The 17,616-nt window shown below is 39.7% G+C and overlaps 1 protein-coding gene, 1 long non-coding RNA gene and 1 pseudogene across 3 annotated transcripts in view; 2 read left to right on the top strand and 1 right to left on the bottom strand.

The window, feature by feature from the left end:
• The window catches only part of LOC118900507, a 276,568-nt gene that overhangs the window by 143,285 nt on the left and 115,667 nt on the right, over positions 1-17,616 (top strand). The gene's annotated exons all lie outside the window — the stretch shown is intronic.
• Positions 394-1,298, top strand: LOC118900504 (annotated as a pseudogene).
• CAV2 (caveolin 2) lies at positions 8,518-16,406 on the bottom strand. The gene is made up of 3 exons (XM_036862906.1): positions 15,722-16,406; positions 15,197-15,384; positions 8,518-10,774 (listed from the first exon to the last, which is right to left on the bottom strand). Exons 1-3 carry the CDS (start codon positions 15,869-15,871, stop codon positions 10,624-10,626), a joined length of 489 nt encoding a protein of 162 aa, XP_036718801.1. The 5' UTR covers positions 15,872-16,406; the 3' UTR covers positions 8,518-10,623.

Below are 17,616 nucleotides of genomic sequence, written 5' to 3' on the forward strand. Positions count from 1 at the left end.
CCTCTCTCCATGTCTTACTCAAGCTAATTACTAGCGCCTTGCTACCCAAAGGGACCTGCACCATCACCAGCAGCATCAGCTGGGAGCTTGTTATAAACCAGAATCTCAGGTCCAATCCCAGATTTATTGAATCAGACTCTGCATTTTAACAAGATCGTCAGGTTATTCGTATGCACATTAAACTTTGAAAAGCAGCGTTCTAGGGGAAACTTGAAAATGCTTATTCTCTGAAGGTGTTAGGGAGGTGTTAGGCAGAAGCTGGGCAGGGAGGTGCGCGAGGGTGAGTGCGCGTGCACAAGGGCGGGCCAGTGAAGCCCGTGGCCCTGGCACATGATCCCAGACTGTCTCCGTTGCTTGGTGGCTCAGTCTGTATGTCCCTCAATGGGTGCCATCATGGCGGACGCGGCCAGTCAGGTGCTCCTGGGCTCTTGTCTCACCATCCTGTCCCAGCTGCTCTTGTATGTGAAGGTGCTCATCCAGGTGGGATATGAGCCTCTTCCTCCAACAGTTGGACGAAATATTTTGGGGCGGCAAGTATGTCAGCTTCCTGGTCTTTTTTGTTAGGCTCAGCACATTGCAAGCATCCATGGGAAGCGTGGGTTGTTCACAGGCTTAACTCCAAGACTGTGTTCAGGGGTCCTTGGAACTGTGGTCCATGGTAAAGTTTTACAACATTACCAGTAGTGTGACAAGGTTGAGGAGTCATGATTTGGAAACGTACAGAAAGAAGTTTCATCTCTGACCGAGTTATCAAGGAGACAACTGGAGAGATAATGGCTTCTTCTGCTGCTACTCTCATCACTCATCCCTTTCACGTGAGCACCCTGAGATCTATGGTACAGTTCATTGGCGGAGAATCCAAGTACCATGGACTTCGTGACTCCATAGTAACTATCTATCAGGAAGAGGGCATACTAGGATTTTTTGTGGGTGTTATTCCTCGCCTCCTAGGTGACATCATTTCTTTGTGGCTCTGTAACTCAGTGGCCTACCTCATCAATGTCCTTGCACCAAACGGTAGGGTTTCCCCCATGAATGAAATGAGTTATTCCCTAGCTGTCACAGGATTTTTTGCCAGTATGTTGACCTATCCCTTTGTGCTTGTCTCTAATCTTATGGCTGTCAACAGCTGTGGGCTTGCTGATGGATGCCCTCCTTACTCCCCAATATATACTTCTTGGATAGATGGCTGGTGCCTGCTACAAAAAGAGGGAAATATGAGCCGAAGAAATAGCTTGTTTTTCCAGAAGGTCCCCTTTAGGAAGACTTATTGTTGTGACCTGAGAATGTCAATTTGAAGATGTAGGACAGGGACAGTGACATTTCTGTAGTCCCGTATACACAGAATTATGGGAGAGAGTGTTGGTTTCTATACAGTGTGGCATGCTTTTTATTAAATAATCATTCAGTCTTGGGAAAATGAAAAAAAAGGCAGAAGTTATGTCAGCAAATAAACTAAAAAACAAAACAAAACAAAAAATCCTCATAAATAAGAACCACGAATGAAGAAAAACCTCCACAAATACATGCATAACAGAGCTTGTACATCATCGTAGGAAGAGCAGTAGTAAGGCAGCCTGGATGACTTACAGGGAATCCCAACTCCGAAAAGGAAGTAACATACTATTAAAGAAGTATTTGAAGGAAATTGAAGGAAGCATCTTTTAAGGGGAAACCCTACAGGCTAAGTTGGCCAAGTTGCTTGCAGAGAACTGGCAGTTCTTTCCATTTCTATAAACTGAAGTCTTCTTGGAATGTGAGATCAAGAATTACAAACTGGACAGCAGCCAGGATGGGTTTTTGTTGTTGTTGTTGTTGGATTTTTTTTTTTTTTGCTTTGTCTGTTTGTTTGTTTGCTACGAAAGGAGTTGAACTGTATTAAATTCTCCCATTAGCCACACCCAAAACATGTTGGCTATGGCAAGAGCTGAGACAGCACTGGCCTTAGGGAGGGCTTCAAAGTAGCCCAAACCTACCCTGCACAGAAAGTATGTCATGCTAGGCCAACTTCATTGAAGATTTTAAGACTGGGAGGATTTTCCTTTCCAATTCTGAATATTTCTTCAACTCTAAGAATCATGAAATCATGGAAATCTTTACATGAATCCCTAGTTCATCGTGCAGCATAGAGACTGCCTGCATCTGATCTGTCTCATCATTCCAAAAGTTCTAACATGAAAAATAGTTTATGATCTTTTTTGCCATTTCCTCTTGTTCAATATATTTAGGATCACAATTCTTTCTGCGTGTGCCTACTCTAATAAAATTATCACTTAAGATGACCCCACTTAGTCTTTCTCTCAGAAAAAAAATAGTTTTAATAAAATCGTTCTTTGTACCATATTTTTCATCTTTTATGTGGCCCTTTACTCACATTTAGAATAAATAATATCAACAACTCTGGCTCTTTTTCAGGGGTCTATTTTCAAATTTATAATTATCATAAGATCTTCCTCTTGTCTAAATAAAATGTACATAAATAATTCAGTTGATTGCTCACTTGTTTTTTCTACATGATAAAAAAGTTTTTTTGATGTTTTATTTCCAATGCTTTGATCATGGCCCTCCCCCACCCCTTCCACTCTCTTCATGGCTCCTGCACACGGAGGCTACCATGAAATTGATCAAATATGCTAGATATTTGTGGAGATTTCATTTAGTTTATATTACCTAACCATAAATAATGTGTGCTATTTCTGTGACTGCCTCAGCACGGTCATATCTAAACTGGGGAGGAAGGCTTGCTTGTATCTTATGCTTCTTTTTATATATTCCAGTGTCATGACTTCTCATTTTACATATGGCTCCCTATTTTGATATTGACTAGTTTACCACAACTGCTTTGTGAGAAAATATGTATGTAAAACATGTTTGTTTTTGCAGACATGTTCATTTGGTGATTTCTTTATTTTGGTGCACTATTTGCAAAGTTTCAATCAGAAAGAATATTAAACTTTGTTAGATCATTTAAGACAGAGTTCTAAAGAAATCAGTATCATGTTGTGTGATCCATTGAGTTTTTCTTTGTCTCATAGCAAAACATTGTAAGCCTTCACCCTTCAAAGCCATCTAAAATATTCACTTCACTGGACTGGATGAGAGCAGAGAGGAGGAGAAAGAGGGAAGGAAGAGCAGAAGAGTGGGTGGATCTCTGCTAGCCATTGCCAATAGTGGGAAACATAAACACCATGCCCTATGATAGGTGTTCAGCATAACCGTTATTGCAAAGCACAGACAGCATTACTATATTAAAGGTGAATGAAAAATTAGGGGAAGAAATGAGTGTGGGGATCACAATACTAGTTATCACTGTAGAAAAATGTTTGTTAAATTTTTATGTGTGCAAAATGGAATACTATAATGTTGTTCTATAATACCACCTAATATCTTAGTAAAAATTACATATATGTGTAACTTTTAAAGATATACATATATACATATGAATGCTGATAATGTGTGGAGACACATACATTGCTATTGCAATTGTAAATTGTATAAGCCTATTGAAAAGCAGTATGACAATATACAACCAAGCCATTAATATGATTGTATATGCCAATCTGGTTTTTCTGTTTTTAAAATTTCTTGTGAGCAAATTATTCTATTGGAGGAAAATAAAATTATATATGGTTTTCCCTAGAATTTTCAAGGTAAAATAACTGAGAGTAGGATTGGATAACATACTAAAAGCTGTACAAACTGATAAGAAATTTCCAACCAAATGAAGATATGAAATACGGCCCCTATCTTGAAAGGTATATGCTTAGCCTAACTAGAGATTATTACTGTAATTATTAAGATTTTACATGTCTAGGTGTCTAGTATTGAGGAGAAAGATCATCATTGTGTTTTTGATACATAATAAGAAAGTCTTTGTTAAAGGTAGTACAATTTTATGAAATTTACAAAACATGGGAATAATAGCATGTGAAAGATAGTTTTCTTTTTAAAAAATTTTTTTAAAGATTTTTTTTGATGTGGACCATTTTTAAAGTCTTTATTTGAATTTGTTACAATATTGCTTCTGTTTTATGTCTTGTTTTTTTGGCCCTGGGGCATGTGAGATCTTAGCTCCCTGACCAGGGATAGAACCCGCACCCCCTGCATTGGAAGGCGAAGTCTTAACCACTGGACTGCCAGGGAAGTCCCTGAAAGATATTTTTCTGACATTAGCTGGAGTGTTAGGGCCTAGGGCACAGATCATACAGGGAAGGAAATGGTGTGCTCAGGAAAGTAGAGAATAGGATTAGGGGAGGGCTCAGGGATTAGAAGGGGGCAGAGTGAGGAAGGTACAGGGAGCCCAGATACCAGGTTGTAGGGAGCTCCCACCACTGAGGACTTTGTACTGATTCCATTTACGGGAGAAAGGAAAGAAAAAAGGTGCTTCTCATAGCAGGAAAGGTGACATGACTGAACAATGAATGAAAACGAAGATTTTGGTCGGAAGGCAGAATTAGTCATTAGAACAGCCATACCCACATCCTAGAAATAGCCGATAATCTCTGTAGTGATTAAGAGCCTGAACTCTGGTGTCAGACTCTCTTGGCTCAGATCTTGACTCCCATGTGATCTTGGGAAAATTCTTCAACTTAAGGACATCAGTTTTCTCATCTGAAAAACAATAATAGAACCCACATCATAGAGTTATTGTGCAGATTAAATAAATGCCCAGCAAGTAATAAATGCTTAACAAATGGAAATGTTATTAATTGTACCAGAGATCAGAATTCTCCCACTGTTGTTATGCATGAAGTATTCCAACCGGTGTCCTCCTCAGTAAAAGAAACATGTTATCTTTGCCACCTGCCTCCCTGGGAAATGCTATGTTTATCCCTGCAACTTTCCAAATGACTCCTTGTTTCACTGTCCCAGTTAGCTGAGCCAGCACTTGGCTGGAACTGGTGTGCCATTCAGTTAGAGAGGCAGGTCCTGCCTCCTGCCCTTCTCTCCCCTTTTGTTACTGGCAGGTGCTCGATGACAAGCTACTCAGAGGCAGGGAGAGAAAAGAATGCTCCAGAGATGACCTGTAGCTCCTATCTCTTCCTGATCCATTTATGTCTGGGAGAAATATTTGCCCTTGGTTACGTGCTCTTTCCCACTCTGAGTCATGTCTCTTCCTTTCTTTCATCATTCTCCACCCCTACCTTTTCCTATAATGGCAAAACAACTTCTCCAGCTGTGCAGCCAAGCTGAATGACCTGACACGTCCAAGTGCAGGCAGATAGGTGTCTGTCCTATTTTTGGAAAATTGTTGAAGTGGTGTCCTCTGATTTCTCTGACTGCTGCATGGTCTTCTTTCTTTGCCACAGATACACGGCAACAGTCAACAGCACAGAGAGGTGAGGTGGAAGAGAGACAGATGGTCACAAGTTGTAGTACAGTTTTCATTTTAACTTTTGCTCTTCTGCCATTGTCTTTAGGGCACAGGGTTCTAGGAGAGCCCTCATGCCCCCTCCCAGGGCCCTTTTCATTTAATAAGACATAAGGAACTTTCCTTTATGGTCTTAGCTGACTTCAACTCCTTCCACCCCGTTCAGTTTCTATTGACCCCCTCACTAGGGGTTTGAACAGAGGTGTCCAAAAGCAAAACTGTGAAGGGTAAAGATTGTGTCATTGGAGCCTCCTGTTCTCCCTTTTCTGTCTTGACTTTCACTTTGGTGGTGTGTCTTTTAATCAGTGTAAGATGCTCTCAGGTGGTGCTCCACTCAAGGCCCTCATGCTAGGGCCCCTTACATAGTTTTCAGCATCCCCTTCTCAGATCATCCATTCACATTGAAGTAATGGATGTCTACTAATAGACTGAAATGTTATCTCACCCAAAGGTATCTTTCATTTAAACAAGCATCAAGGTGTAAGGCTCCAGTGGTGGCAGTTCAGATATAGTCCGAAGAAAGAAGCTGAAGAGTGGGTGCAAAAATGGTTTTAAAGTACAACAGCGTGCCTTCTTTTGCTTATTTGGCTATTTGGGGGTAAACAGAGAGAAGAAATTGGGAAGATTAGGTATGGAAGCAGAAATTATTTTTATTCCTAAAAAATATAACCTAGATATCTTGTATATCCTTATCTTCTGCTCCCTCCTCCTTCAGTTCCTTCTCTTGTCCTCCCTACATACACATATACCATGAAGGAAGGAAATATACCAAAACCTGATTTATGATAAGTTGCATTAGTGGTGGTAATTTTTCATTGCAACACTACCTACTTTTTTTTTATCTGAAAGTAATATGTAATCTTGTAAAAATTCTTTAAGCTCTTGTTATCTTAAGTAAACATTCAAAAATGATGAAATTGCAAGCTAAAGAAACTGAGCCATTATTTATGTGATTTCTCCACTATGCTATTTAATTTTTCCTGGATTCAAATGAGACAGTGTATGGGACTGTGTTTTCTAAAATGTAAAACTCGATAAAAACAATGTTTTAGTATAAATTTCAAAATGGGAAATAGGATAGTAAAAGAAATAGCAACATTCTAAAATGCCAGAGAGAATGTTTCCAAACCAGTTTCTAAGTACTAGCATTTCCTACCCCTGAAGCCATGAAAATAAATTTCAGGCAAGAAAATTGAGAGTAAAGATAGGCATTACCCCAAAAGATGAAATATACTTGATATGCTTTACATACATTTTCATTTTCCCAACTTAATGATTCATGAGTGAGAAAATGGTAAGAAGGAAAATCTTATTAGGATCAGTACTTTTCAAACCCCTCATGCAAATGAAGAAAATTATGATGTCAAAATGTGATTCCCACTCCAGCTCTGCAATCATCCCAAATTTTCTTCAATTATTTATTCATGTAGTCGTTCATTCAGAAAATATTGATTGACCTCACTAGGTGCTTGGCACCATTTTAGAACCCCAGGAAACAAAGATGAAGTCATATTTTTGGTTCTCAAAGACCTAACCAGCAGTCTAGTGGGGTTATTTAACAGGGTTAGTTTTACCATGTGGTAAGTGATAATAGGGGTTTGTACAAGATTTTATATGAAGACATAGAAGAGGCACTTAATGTGGAGGAGTTCTGGAAACGGGAAGGGTTAGGCAGGCCATGAGGGGAAGAGTGATGCTGCCATGGACAGAAGAGGGCTGGGCACTTCCGTGAGGGCTGCAGAAGAGAGTTGCTGAAGACAACAGTGGGTTGATAGTGAAGGCCTTGTGAACAGTGCTCAAGAGTTTGGATTTTATTCTAAGGGCAATGGCATATAATTGATAGTTTAAGCAGGGGAATGACATGGAGTCTTCATGAGATCACTTCTTTTTTGAAGGGGAAGATGGATTGGAAAAGATCATATTGAAGCTGGGAGTGAGACCAGTTAAGAGGCTGTGGCAACTAGGCAGGCAAAAGATGAAGATGGCCATGATTATGGTGGTATAGCAGTGATTTGGGTAGAAAAATCTATAAATAAAATAAATTGTAATTAATTTAAAATACAGAGTAACATTACTGGGGGGAAACTGTCACAATAATAAAGACTTAGAATTGTTCTCAATCTAGGAATCCCTGTCATGAAGAATCAAAGCCACATACACAGTCTCATAATCAACAGAACTGTGAAAAGTGAATGCATTAATTCCTGTGTTTATAGCATGCCAGTCCTTTAATTGATAGAAAATTCATGATTTTTAAAAATGCCTTTAAAAAATTCCTGGACTGAACAGCAAGATTGCATACACATGCATATACATAGCCAAGTCTTCATTCTACAGAAGTCACAGGAAACAATGAGATGGGACGCTCCTAAGAGATCCTTGAGTCTAATCCTCTCATTAAAGATAAGAAAACTGAGACCTTGAGATTAAACCATTTGTAGGAGGTGACACACCTCAGTAATGGCAGTGCTGAGACAGGAATCCAGATGCCTGACCTGGAGGGCAGGACTCTTTTCACTAAACTCCAACAGCTTCCCAAGAAAGGCACTTAAATAAATTCATGGGATGTAGACAACTATTGAAAAGAGGGACTTTTAAGTTCTTCACAACTTTAAAGAGCACTTTAAAAAGCTAAACGCATGTTTTATTATTGGAGATTGGTCATTTTTCCAGATTAACTCACAACAAGAAAATCTATGCCAATATCAGCAACTACTCTTCACATATTGACTTTCCAAAAATAATTTTGGACTCTGGTCTGGCTTCATGGTACTGGTATCGAAGAACATGTGATTTATATTGTTTTATTTTCTTATTTAAAAAATTGAAAACAGAAATATGAGTTTATTTAGCATTAGCAAGATACTTTATTTCATGAAGAATATGAAGTATGGTTGGTTTAAGAACATGCTATTCTATCATATTCATCAAGTGACAGAAACGTTTATAGGGAACCTCTTAAATGCTGGGAAAACAAAAAAGTTAAATTGCCAATCTTGTAATTTTTCACAAATACATTCCTGAATAAGCAATAACTCATGTATTTTTATATATTATGAGTTTTTTAATAAGGAAAAATTAGTTTTAAAATGTTCTTTATTGATGAGTTTGACATGTAGTAAAAGCAATAAACACATTTTATGAGTTTTTAAAAAGTTTATTATGGATACTGGGAAAGTCCCATCATCACCCACCTCTTCCCCACCCCCAAATAAAAGAACCAACATATTTGCACATGAAACCTGGATTCACTTGGTACAAAATTTCAATCTTTGAAATAAAATAGTTAATGGCAAATCTCAATAAAAAGTTATTTTGAAAATGATCAATATTATTCAGAAATAAGGAAATCATATATTCTACTTTTTGCAAGTTAATAGGTTTTGTTATATGACTGTGTATATATTTTGGCTTTAAAACTTGCCAATAGCTAGAAGATAGAAGCTCATGATTTTTTTAAATAGATATTTTATTAATCAAATACATTTGCCCAATCAACATATCCAAATATTTTTAAAAAACATCTTAAATACAAGGTATAAAGTCATGAGACTTATTGACCTTTTTAACTAACTATATAGTAACATCTATATAGTCAAATGAGTAGTAATGCTTGAAGTTAATGATCATGAGAGTGTTTTCTAAGGATGCTACAATGGCCTAAGGCAGCTTTGAAAAATCTCTTTTGTAGCTACCTTCAAAAGGATATGAGTTTCATAATCTGATCATTCATTTGCTTTGGTCCCCAATAGTATTCCAGTTCAATCATCCTGTGTATTCACCAGCCTTAGAATTTGGGAAAATAAAATTAATCTTCATTGAATGAGGAGTTGTCCTCTATGAAGATATTCAAAGGAATGTTAATCCGAGTTCTGATAGTAATTCTGAAATTTGAGCATTTACACACTTTTAAGATATGCAAATTATAGTTAACCACTCACATCACAGACATCTTTTGTACATGCCTATCATTTTGCAATAGAGATTTTTAAAACAACAGTGACTCATAACACTGAAATAGGACTCTACAGTTCAAAAATAATAAGAACAATTTTATACTGTGTACAAGACTCATATTAGATAACATCTTGAAAGTTTGCAGCTGTTAGTTTTTAATTTATATATACGTAGCTCACTAGCGTGGACCCAGTAAGTTGACAACTCTCCTGAAATTACTACATGAATTACTGTAGTTGAAATTGTACTTAAGTGTCAGAAATAGCCTTTATTTTAAAATGTTATTAAATAGCACCAATATTACTTGAAGGCAAAGTGAAACATTAATAGGAATGCAGAATACAGGTTTAATTTCTAATTACAAGACAGAAAGCATCTCCTAGATGAAATATCAGTTGGGTTTGTATTAAGATCACAGCCAGATAAACATCAGCCATAAAACACTTCAGGATTTTGCTTGGAAAAGTTAGAAAGAAAAGCCTTGTATATCTCTCTTTTCCATTCTATTACCAAAGAAGATGCATATGCTTATGTAATCAAGACAGTGCAATCTCACCAGTGAAGTTCCTTGTGGAAGATACATTTACTCCTATATATTAGCTCAACAAGATAACAAATATAATGAGTTCTTTAAAGCAATCTGATTAGAGCAACATTTACAATAAGTACAAAATATACAGTAAATTGAAACATCCTGTTAAATATGCCTGTAGGTTAACTATGCCCTATTTAAAGGAACATATTTTCATGAATCTATTTTCACATTTGTTTTATTATATTTGAGAGCCCCTATCATCACTGTATGCTTTTGTTACTGTAATTTCTAGAATCTTTGTGTTATCTTATCTCTAAGTATCCCCATGACTTTACCTGCAAAGGTAATTTAAGAAGTATTGCTTCCAAAGTAAAAGAAAAATAAGAAATTCCATATTTTTATGAGCAGTTGTACACAAAACTATTGTAGTATTTGAGAGAAATGCCCCTTGATCATTATAGATTCATCATTACAAAATGTATACTTACATACTAAAGCAAGAACTGTCTGCCTTCAAAATTAAGTGTTGCCAACCCACTTAATAATTCTGGTTATAAAGTTAGATATGAAATTCTTGGCTTTTAATATAGAAAAGCATTATTTGAAAAGATCTGAAAATAAACATTTCTATATGTGGTTGCCCATCTTAATAGCTTTCTTAATTTGAACATTTGGGGAGTTAACAGAACAGTAGTGCCTTTATGTTATAACAACAAAGAAGATTACAGTATCCAAATCTCTGGACCTGGGGTCCAAATATTCAGTCATGGCTCAGTTGCAGGCTGACAGAAGAGAAGCTGCGTCCTACGCTCCTACACAATGGGGCAATGACAACATCTGTCACGCTCTTCCATATTGTCTGCACTGAAGGCAGGACCATTAGGCAGGTCTTCACAAAAGGCATTATAATCCTGGAATGGAGGAAGAGAGATGTGTAAAGATTATTAGTGTTACCAAATAAGGCCATTGACTATTGCACATGCATGAAAAGATATAACAATGGCCCAGTTCACCTAAGCCGGATTGAGCATTTGAAACAAAATGAACAGTGACCCACATCATGATAAGATGCACAGAAAATATGTTGCTTAAAAAAAATAAACAAGAATGTACATGATAAACACCAATATTCTTTCTGTTGGTAGCAGGCAATCTAAAATAGTAAAGCAAAACATAAACAAAATAGTAAATTTATTTACCTGATCTCTGCCCCTAAACATTAACCTGCCTAAATCTTCATATGTCTCTGAGGTTCTACTTCCTGGTAGCTTTTCCTGTTGTCTCATCCCACTTCCTCCCCGTTGGACCAGGCTGGGTTGGATACCCCTTTTTTGTGCGTCTAAAGTACGGGAACAAACTTCTTAATCCTCAAATTTACCAAAAGATATCATAATGGATGCTTACCGCTTATATTTCTGTCTTTCCTATTAGAATGTAAGCTTTTTAAGTTAGGACATCCTTTACCCTTAGTAAATACTTGAGCTGAAGTGAATTTAGCATTCTCATATGCTTTATATTACTAATTTTCCATAGTAATTACACACACTGAAAAGGGTTGTGTAGTACAGTTAAAAGAGCCCTTCAATTATGTCAGAACTCTTAGACAAGAAAAACTAGAGTATCCTGAATTTATTTTTTCTTTATGCCTTTTCTTAAGATAACCACATATTTTCATATTCCTCAGGTTGGTTAATTTTTCCTGTAATCCTCTGAATAATGTTCTTTGTCATAGTAATGCTTTTTGGGCACAAAAGTATTTGTGAACTCTCAGGCATTGCTGGAGGGCTTCAATAGAATTTTTTTATTACTCGGGTGGGCACAAAGAAGTAAGGTTGATTTTCTTGGTTTACTATTAAAATGTGACTTAAATATAGGTCTGTTGTATTTAGCCCAAAGTAAAGAGAAGATCAGGCATTTGAGTGATTGAGATATTTTTAGAATACTGAATTATTCATATTGACTGCCTGCATAGATTATCTTGTGTTTTGTTCCAAGTGCTAAAGACTTGAAGCAATTTTTTAAAGAAAATTAATTACTAGGTGTTTCAGAGCTAAATAGTTGAACAGAAACCTGAATGATGGCAACTTTTGACTTCTTATCCCATTATGTTTCTCACTTGATATGTGGCCTTGGGCAAACCACTACAAATTAAAGTAAGAATAGGAAATCTTATAGACCGGCTATCAGGATTAACACTTACTATGCATCCCTGACAGGTCCATATGATGCTGTCATTATAATGAATAATAAATAGAACTATTTTGAAGTCAGAATATATAATGAGAACAATTATGACAAAATAATCTTAATTTGACTTAAGTTTAGTTTGGAAAGCTTCCTAACCAAATTCACTTCCCTCAGAATATAATGCACTTTCCATTCTTTCTTAGGCTGAGAAATTTTCTTTCCCCTAACTCCTTAGATCTCCATGTCCTAAGAGGGAATTAAACACAGGACAAAAGTGCAGCAAAGTGCAATTGCCCACATTTGAGGACTCAGTTCATAGGATGTGGTGAACTCATTTTAATTTTATTTTCTTCAAGTTGTTGTTCTCTTACTTTGGATCAGAGGATCCAGTGATCCTCTGACAACAAACTTAAATTGTGTTCTCAACATCCCAGTTAGTTTCCTTTCTGAAACTCCAGGCAATTTGGAGTGACCCAAAACTTGGTTGGGGCTCTATGTGACCAACCAAATATTGCTTAAATAAATCTTATAATTAGCAAGATTATATATTTATCCATTGGATAATAAATCCATTAGAACTGGGACTTTTGTTTAGCTTTGTATTAACTATAGTGTCATAAGACTGCCTTGTCACAGCAATTTGCTGTATTAAAAAGTCTTCTGGGAAATGAGACTGCTACTACTGAATTTCCATCAGTTAGACCATTTATTTGAATTGCATCGCAGCAAAAATAAAAGGTAGAGGGGTCCAAGCCACATTTCTTTGGTATGATCCACTTATGACCAATAACCTGTGGTTGCCAAATGGCATATACCTCAGTTTATGGTATGGACTCAGACCAATTCACCGGTCCCTAATGACCTGTACTTCTGGCCTAGGATCCAACATCACCAGACTGAGTTCTGAGTGTTTTGTTTTTGTTGTCTGTTTGTTTAAATAATCTAAAGTCAGATCCACTGTGACCATGCAGTGTGGTTCAAAGAACTTATTACTGCATATTTTCATAGCTTTGATCACCAAGAAAAAAAGTTTACTCAAATGGGTTTGCTCTTCTATAAGGCCTCTCCTTGATCTGGTCTTATTGTGTCACTGGAATGTGATCCATAATGATAAATCTATTTTATCAAGGTATAAACTAACTTTTAAACATTTTTGTTTGAAGTTACTCCTCTACTTGCAATCACAGCTGCCTGATGACAAATGCATGACAGTTAAATATTAATGTCCCACATGAATGTAATTTGAAAAATAAGCTGAAGTTAAATAATACATTTTCTGTGGCTGAAAAAGAAGTGGTTTGATGATTCACCGCTGGAAGCACTACACAAAAAACATCTCCCATTCTCAGGAGAGCCAGGTGGAGAGAAGCATCATTTGGCTAATTGTAGTTTTACTTATATCTCTCCACCATTTAGTAAATGGAAACCTTTTTGTTGTCAGTTATTCCACAAGTGCTTTAGGAAAGCCTAGCTTTGTTGACTGGCACTCTATGTTTCCAAATAGCTTCATAGCCAACATTTCACAATATGTTATGTGGTCACTCAGTTTTTCATATTTTGGAAAGTGAGAAAATGGACATAGAGTTTAGATGACTGGTTTTATTCAATTAGGAATCCAAAATTTTATGCGCTGACTTGGACATCTTTTAAAAAAATTCATGTGCTAATGTCAAAATATAAGCTTAACTACACATCCTTTGTGGATCTGCTCATGTAAAAAGGCAAAGATTTTCATTCCTCTGGCAGTTTTTTGGCACTTTCAATATAGTTTAGTTGTTTACAGTTTTTAGTGATCAAATTAAATTGATGTTTGTTGTTTATCCTTTACTTATTGGGTGAACTTCAATTTATCCTTTAAAAGCCTTTGTAGACCCTTTTCTTTTTAAAAGCCTTCCCTGTGCTTCCCTTCTCCACAGATCTAGCTGGGCTTTCCTCAGCAGCCACCTCTGTACCTAGCCAGTTGTCCTGATGTGCTGTGAGTAAGCTGAAGGCAGATCTTGCATCTTATTCATTCTGCGCCCAGTGCCCAGCACAAACTAAGCACTCAATAAATTTTCTTGGTTGAACTAACTAGCTAGCTAACTGACTAAAGAAATTGATTCAGATGGTAGAGGGGAATGGAGAACAATTTCATAACTTCTAACAATCAACACAACATGTATTAGGGTGTGGCAATACCGTATAAAGTGATTAAGAAAGACATGGAGACATCTGGGGTTATACAGTTCTGCAGGACTGCCCTAAAAGACAAGCTTGGCAATTGTTGCCATACAGGGGATAATCTGAATGTTCTTCCTCTCAGAATAAAGTGGACATTTTTTAAAACAACAATAACAAAACTTCTTGGTAAAATATGACACTTCCTTTAAAATTTTTTAACGCTTAAAAATGTTCTCTATAGCTTTATGATGCATTTTGTGTGTGAATAAAGTCCCAAAATGTCCGATAGTTTCTATATTTATTTTCCCTTTTACTAGATGCCACTCCTGTTGGTGCCTCATAGGTGAAAAAGTAACTTGGAAGCCTTCTCATTTCATTGTCCTGCAGTTTGAGTTTCATTCATTTGTGCTGGGGGCCCCTTCATCTTAACTGCACACATCTTGCCTCTCTGTTCTCATCCTTGCCATTTGCCAGTGACAGGATTGGAGCCGCCTCTCCATAACACTGCTTAACCAGGTCTGACATCCCTCTGCAATGATACTGTCACTGGCATTCTGCTCAGAGATCTCTTTTGTTTTACCCCAAGCACAGGTGGTGACTGAATAAAAGGTGATGAAAGAAATAAGAGCCCTGCCCAGAACCACGGGCACAAGTCAAAACAGGGCCCTATGAGAGAGCAGCCTGTGGCTGGAAGCATGGCTTCCAGATCTCCACCTCCACAGTCAGCTGGGCTTTAGCATTCGAAGGAAGATCACACCCGTGGACAGAGGGATCTTCCTTCTTCTGTTTAAACTCCTAACCCAACCTACAATTCTAAAGAAAGCACACTACTTTTCAAGGCCTCCCAGTTCTGCTACTGCGTTCAGAGATGATGCGCCTTCTTTCGCCTGCAAGCCGGCCTGGGAGAAGGGGAGGGCAGGGGGCAGGTGGCAAAGAACATTCCTACGTTTCAGAAAGCCGGCCCACCCCAGTGTGCCCCTTCTCACCAGATGTGCAGACAGCTGAGGATGGCAAAGAGAATTCCCGCAGCGAAAGCCAAGGGGATAGCCAGGAACACCGTCAGGAACTTGTAGATCACGTATTTGCTGATTTCAAAGAGAGCGTGGCTGCAGATCCACACTTTGTCAAAAGAGTGCGTAGACACGGGCTCTGCAATCACATCCTCGAATCCCACCTGCGGAGACAAGACTCAGGGATCAAGAAATGCCGCCCAACCTGCCTCTCCAGGATCCAGGAGAGCTCGGGGTGGGAGACGCAAGAAAGAAAGACTTGGCTGCGGTGCCCCACCTTCTCTTAGGGTCACGGTGGGCGCACAGGAATTTGGCTAAGAATTCATGGCTACTCAGGCGGCCCCACAGAGGGAATCCGGATCCCGTACCCTGCGGCGCGGACCCAGTGGCGAGGGTGGGAGTTGGGGTCGGAGCAAGTTAGAGGGGGCACCCCCACTCCCAGGCTTTGGCGGGGGCTTGGGTCAGCCTCAGGTCCAGGGTAGGGCCCGCCCCAGGCTTCACCTTGAGATGCGAGTTGAGCCGGTGGGGATCTCGGTCGCTGCCCGGATCCACGAACTTCTCGGGGTCGGCGTAATGTACGCCGCTGTGGCGGCTGTAGGAGTCCTCGTCCATGAAGAGCTGGATATCCGCCTTCTCGGTCTCCAGCCCCATCTCAGCGCTTGGTGCGCGGCAGCTGCAGCCCGGCTGGCGCAGCGCGGCTCCCGACCCGCGCGGCTTCCCCTTCCCGTTGCGCTCGGCCCCGCCCCGCCTCGCCTCGCCTCGCCTCGCCTCTCCCCGCGCGGCTCGGACGGCGGTAGCTTCCCGCTGCCGGCTCCTGCTCCGGGGCCCGCGGGGCCCGAGTCCCGCCCCGCGGCCCGGCCAGGGGGCGGGGGCCGAACGCAGCCCGAGAGATGGCTCCCGCCCCGCGCACCCCGCCGCCCGTCCCTGGTCGGGTCCCTGGTCGGGTCCCAGTCCGGCCCAGGCCAGGAGAGGGATCAGGGGGATGTCCAACCAGGCAGATCCCTGTCCTGCCCAGGTGGGCGAAGCGTGTCTCGGGGATGAGGACCCGAATTCGGCCCACAGAGGGGCCGGAAGGCTTCTTGGGTCACGTTGCACGACACCTAGAACTGGATGCGTAAGAGCCGGCAGGTTGACCCAGGGATAACGGACACACTGCAGCGAGGCAGCTTAGTGGTTAAGAGCTTGGGGGTATCGAATATGAAGGCCTGTCTTCACCTGCAGGCTCTACCGTTTACCTTGTGTGCTCCGGAGCGAGGTACCGAGCCTCTTGGAAGGCTCCTTATAAGGAGCTGCCTCCTTATAAGGAGCTGCCTCCTTGTAAAATGGGAGCAGTGGTGCCTGCTTCACAGCGTTGTCCCGTGAGAATTAAATCAATTAATTCAAGTAAACCTCTTACGTGGTCCCTACACACAGTACGCTTCCAGTCAACGTTGTTACTGCTGCACTATGAGATAAGGAGCCATAACACACCTGATTGCCAAGCAACCTTGCAAGTGCCAGGGGACCCCGCAAGCGCATCAGCTCTTCAGCTATCCCAGTGCCCATAGAGTATGTGAGTCAGCTGGAGGCACCATGAGAATATGAAACTTGGTACATGAGCCTCCTGCCCCTATGGGTTTGCATCTTCAGACCATAAGGGGAGGTCTGATTTTTTTTTTTTTCCACTCTCTCTCTAAATTATAACTTACTTTTCCTTTGGATCAGATCCTGTTGAAAGATTTCAGGTATCTCTAAGATGCAGTCACATCTGCAACTACCTTGTAGGAACCATGTAAACAAACCCCTATCATAAAGCCACACTGCAGTAGATGAACCAGCCTGTGAACTACTCACACAAACGCTTTCAGAAGGGAGGAGCTTGCGTGTTCATAAAGGGTTTAAGGTCTGGTGGACTTACACATGGGGGAGGAAAAGCACCTAGTGAAAATTTGCTGAAAGCAAAATAATGGGTCCTAGACTTGAGGGGGTGCCTGCAGCTTGCTCAGAGCCTAAGGCATACTAGGCACCCCGTAGGTATTGCTGAATACAGGAACTCACTGAACATATCAAATCCCCTTGTGTGAACTAGATTTGAAGAATTACTTCTTCTGAAAGAAAAAGACTATTTTTGAAAAAATACGAAAAAACAGCAGGATCCGAATTGGAAAAATACTTTGGAGCCAAAACTCAATAGTCTAATAGTTAAATAAAAAGTTTACCTACTGCTACTACTGCGTATGGACGGCAGTGTTGTAACGCTGTAGAGTGTTAACATAGTTGAATCTCATGCAAACTTTGCCCCTTCTCTCCCAGAAGCGGTTCTGCTTGCCCATTCTCTTATTTCTTATTTTCTTTCCCAATTTTATCTATGTTCAATTAATTCCAAAGTGATGACTTAGACATTCTGCTTATTGCTT

The sequence above is a fragment of the Balaenoptera musculus genome, chromosome 9 (assembly GCF_009873245.2).
Source record: "Balaenoptera musculus isolate JJ_BM4_2016_0621 chromosome 9, mBalMus1.pri.v3, whole genome shotgun sequence".
NCBI classification, from domain to species: domain Eukaryota; kingdom Metazoa; phylum Chordata; class Mammalia; order Artiodactyla; family Balaenopteridae; genus Balaenoptera; species Balaenoptera musculus.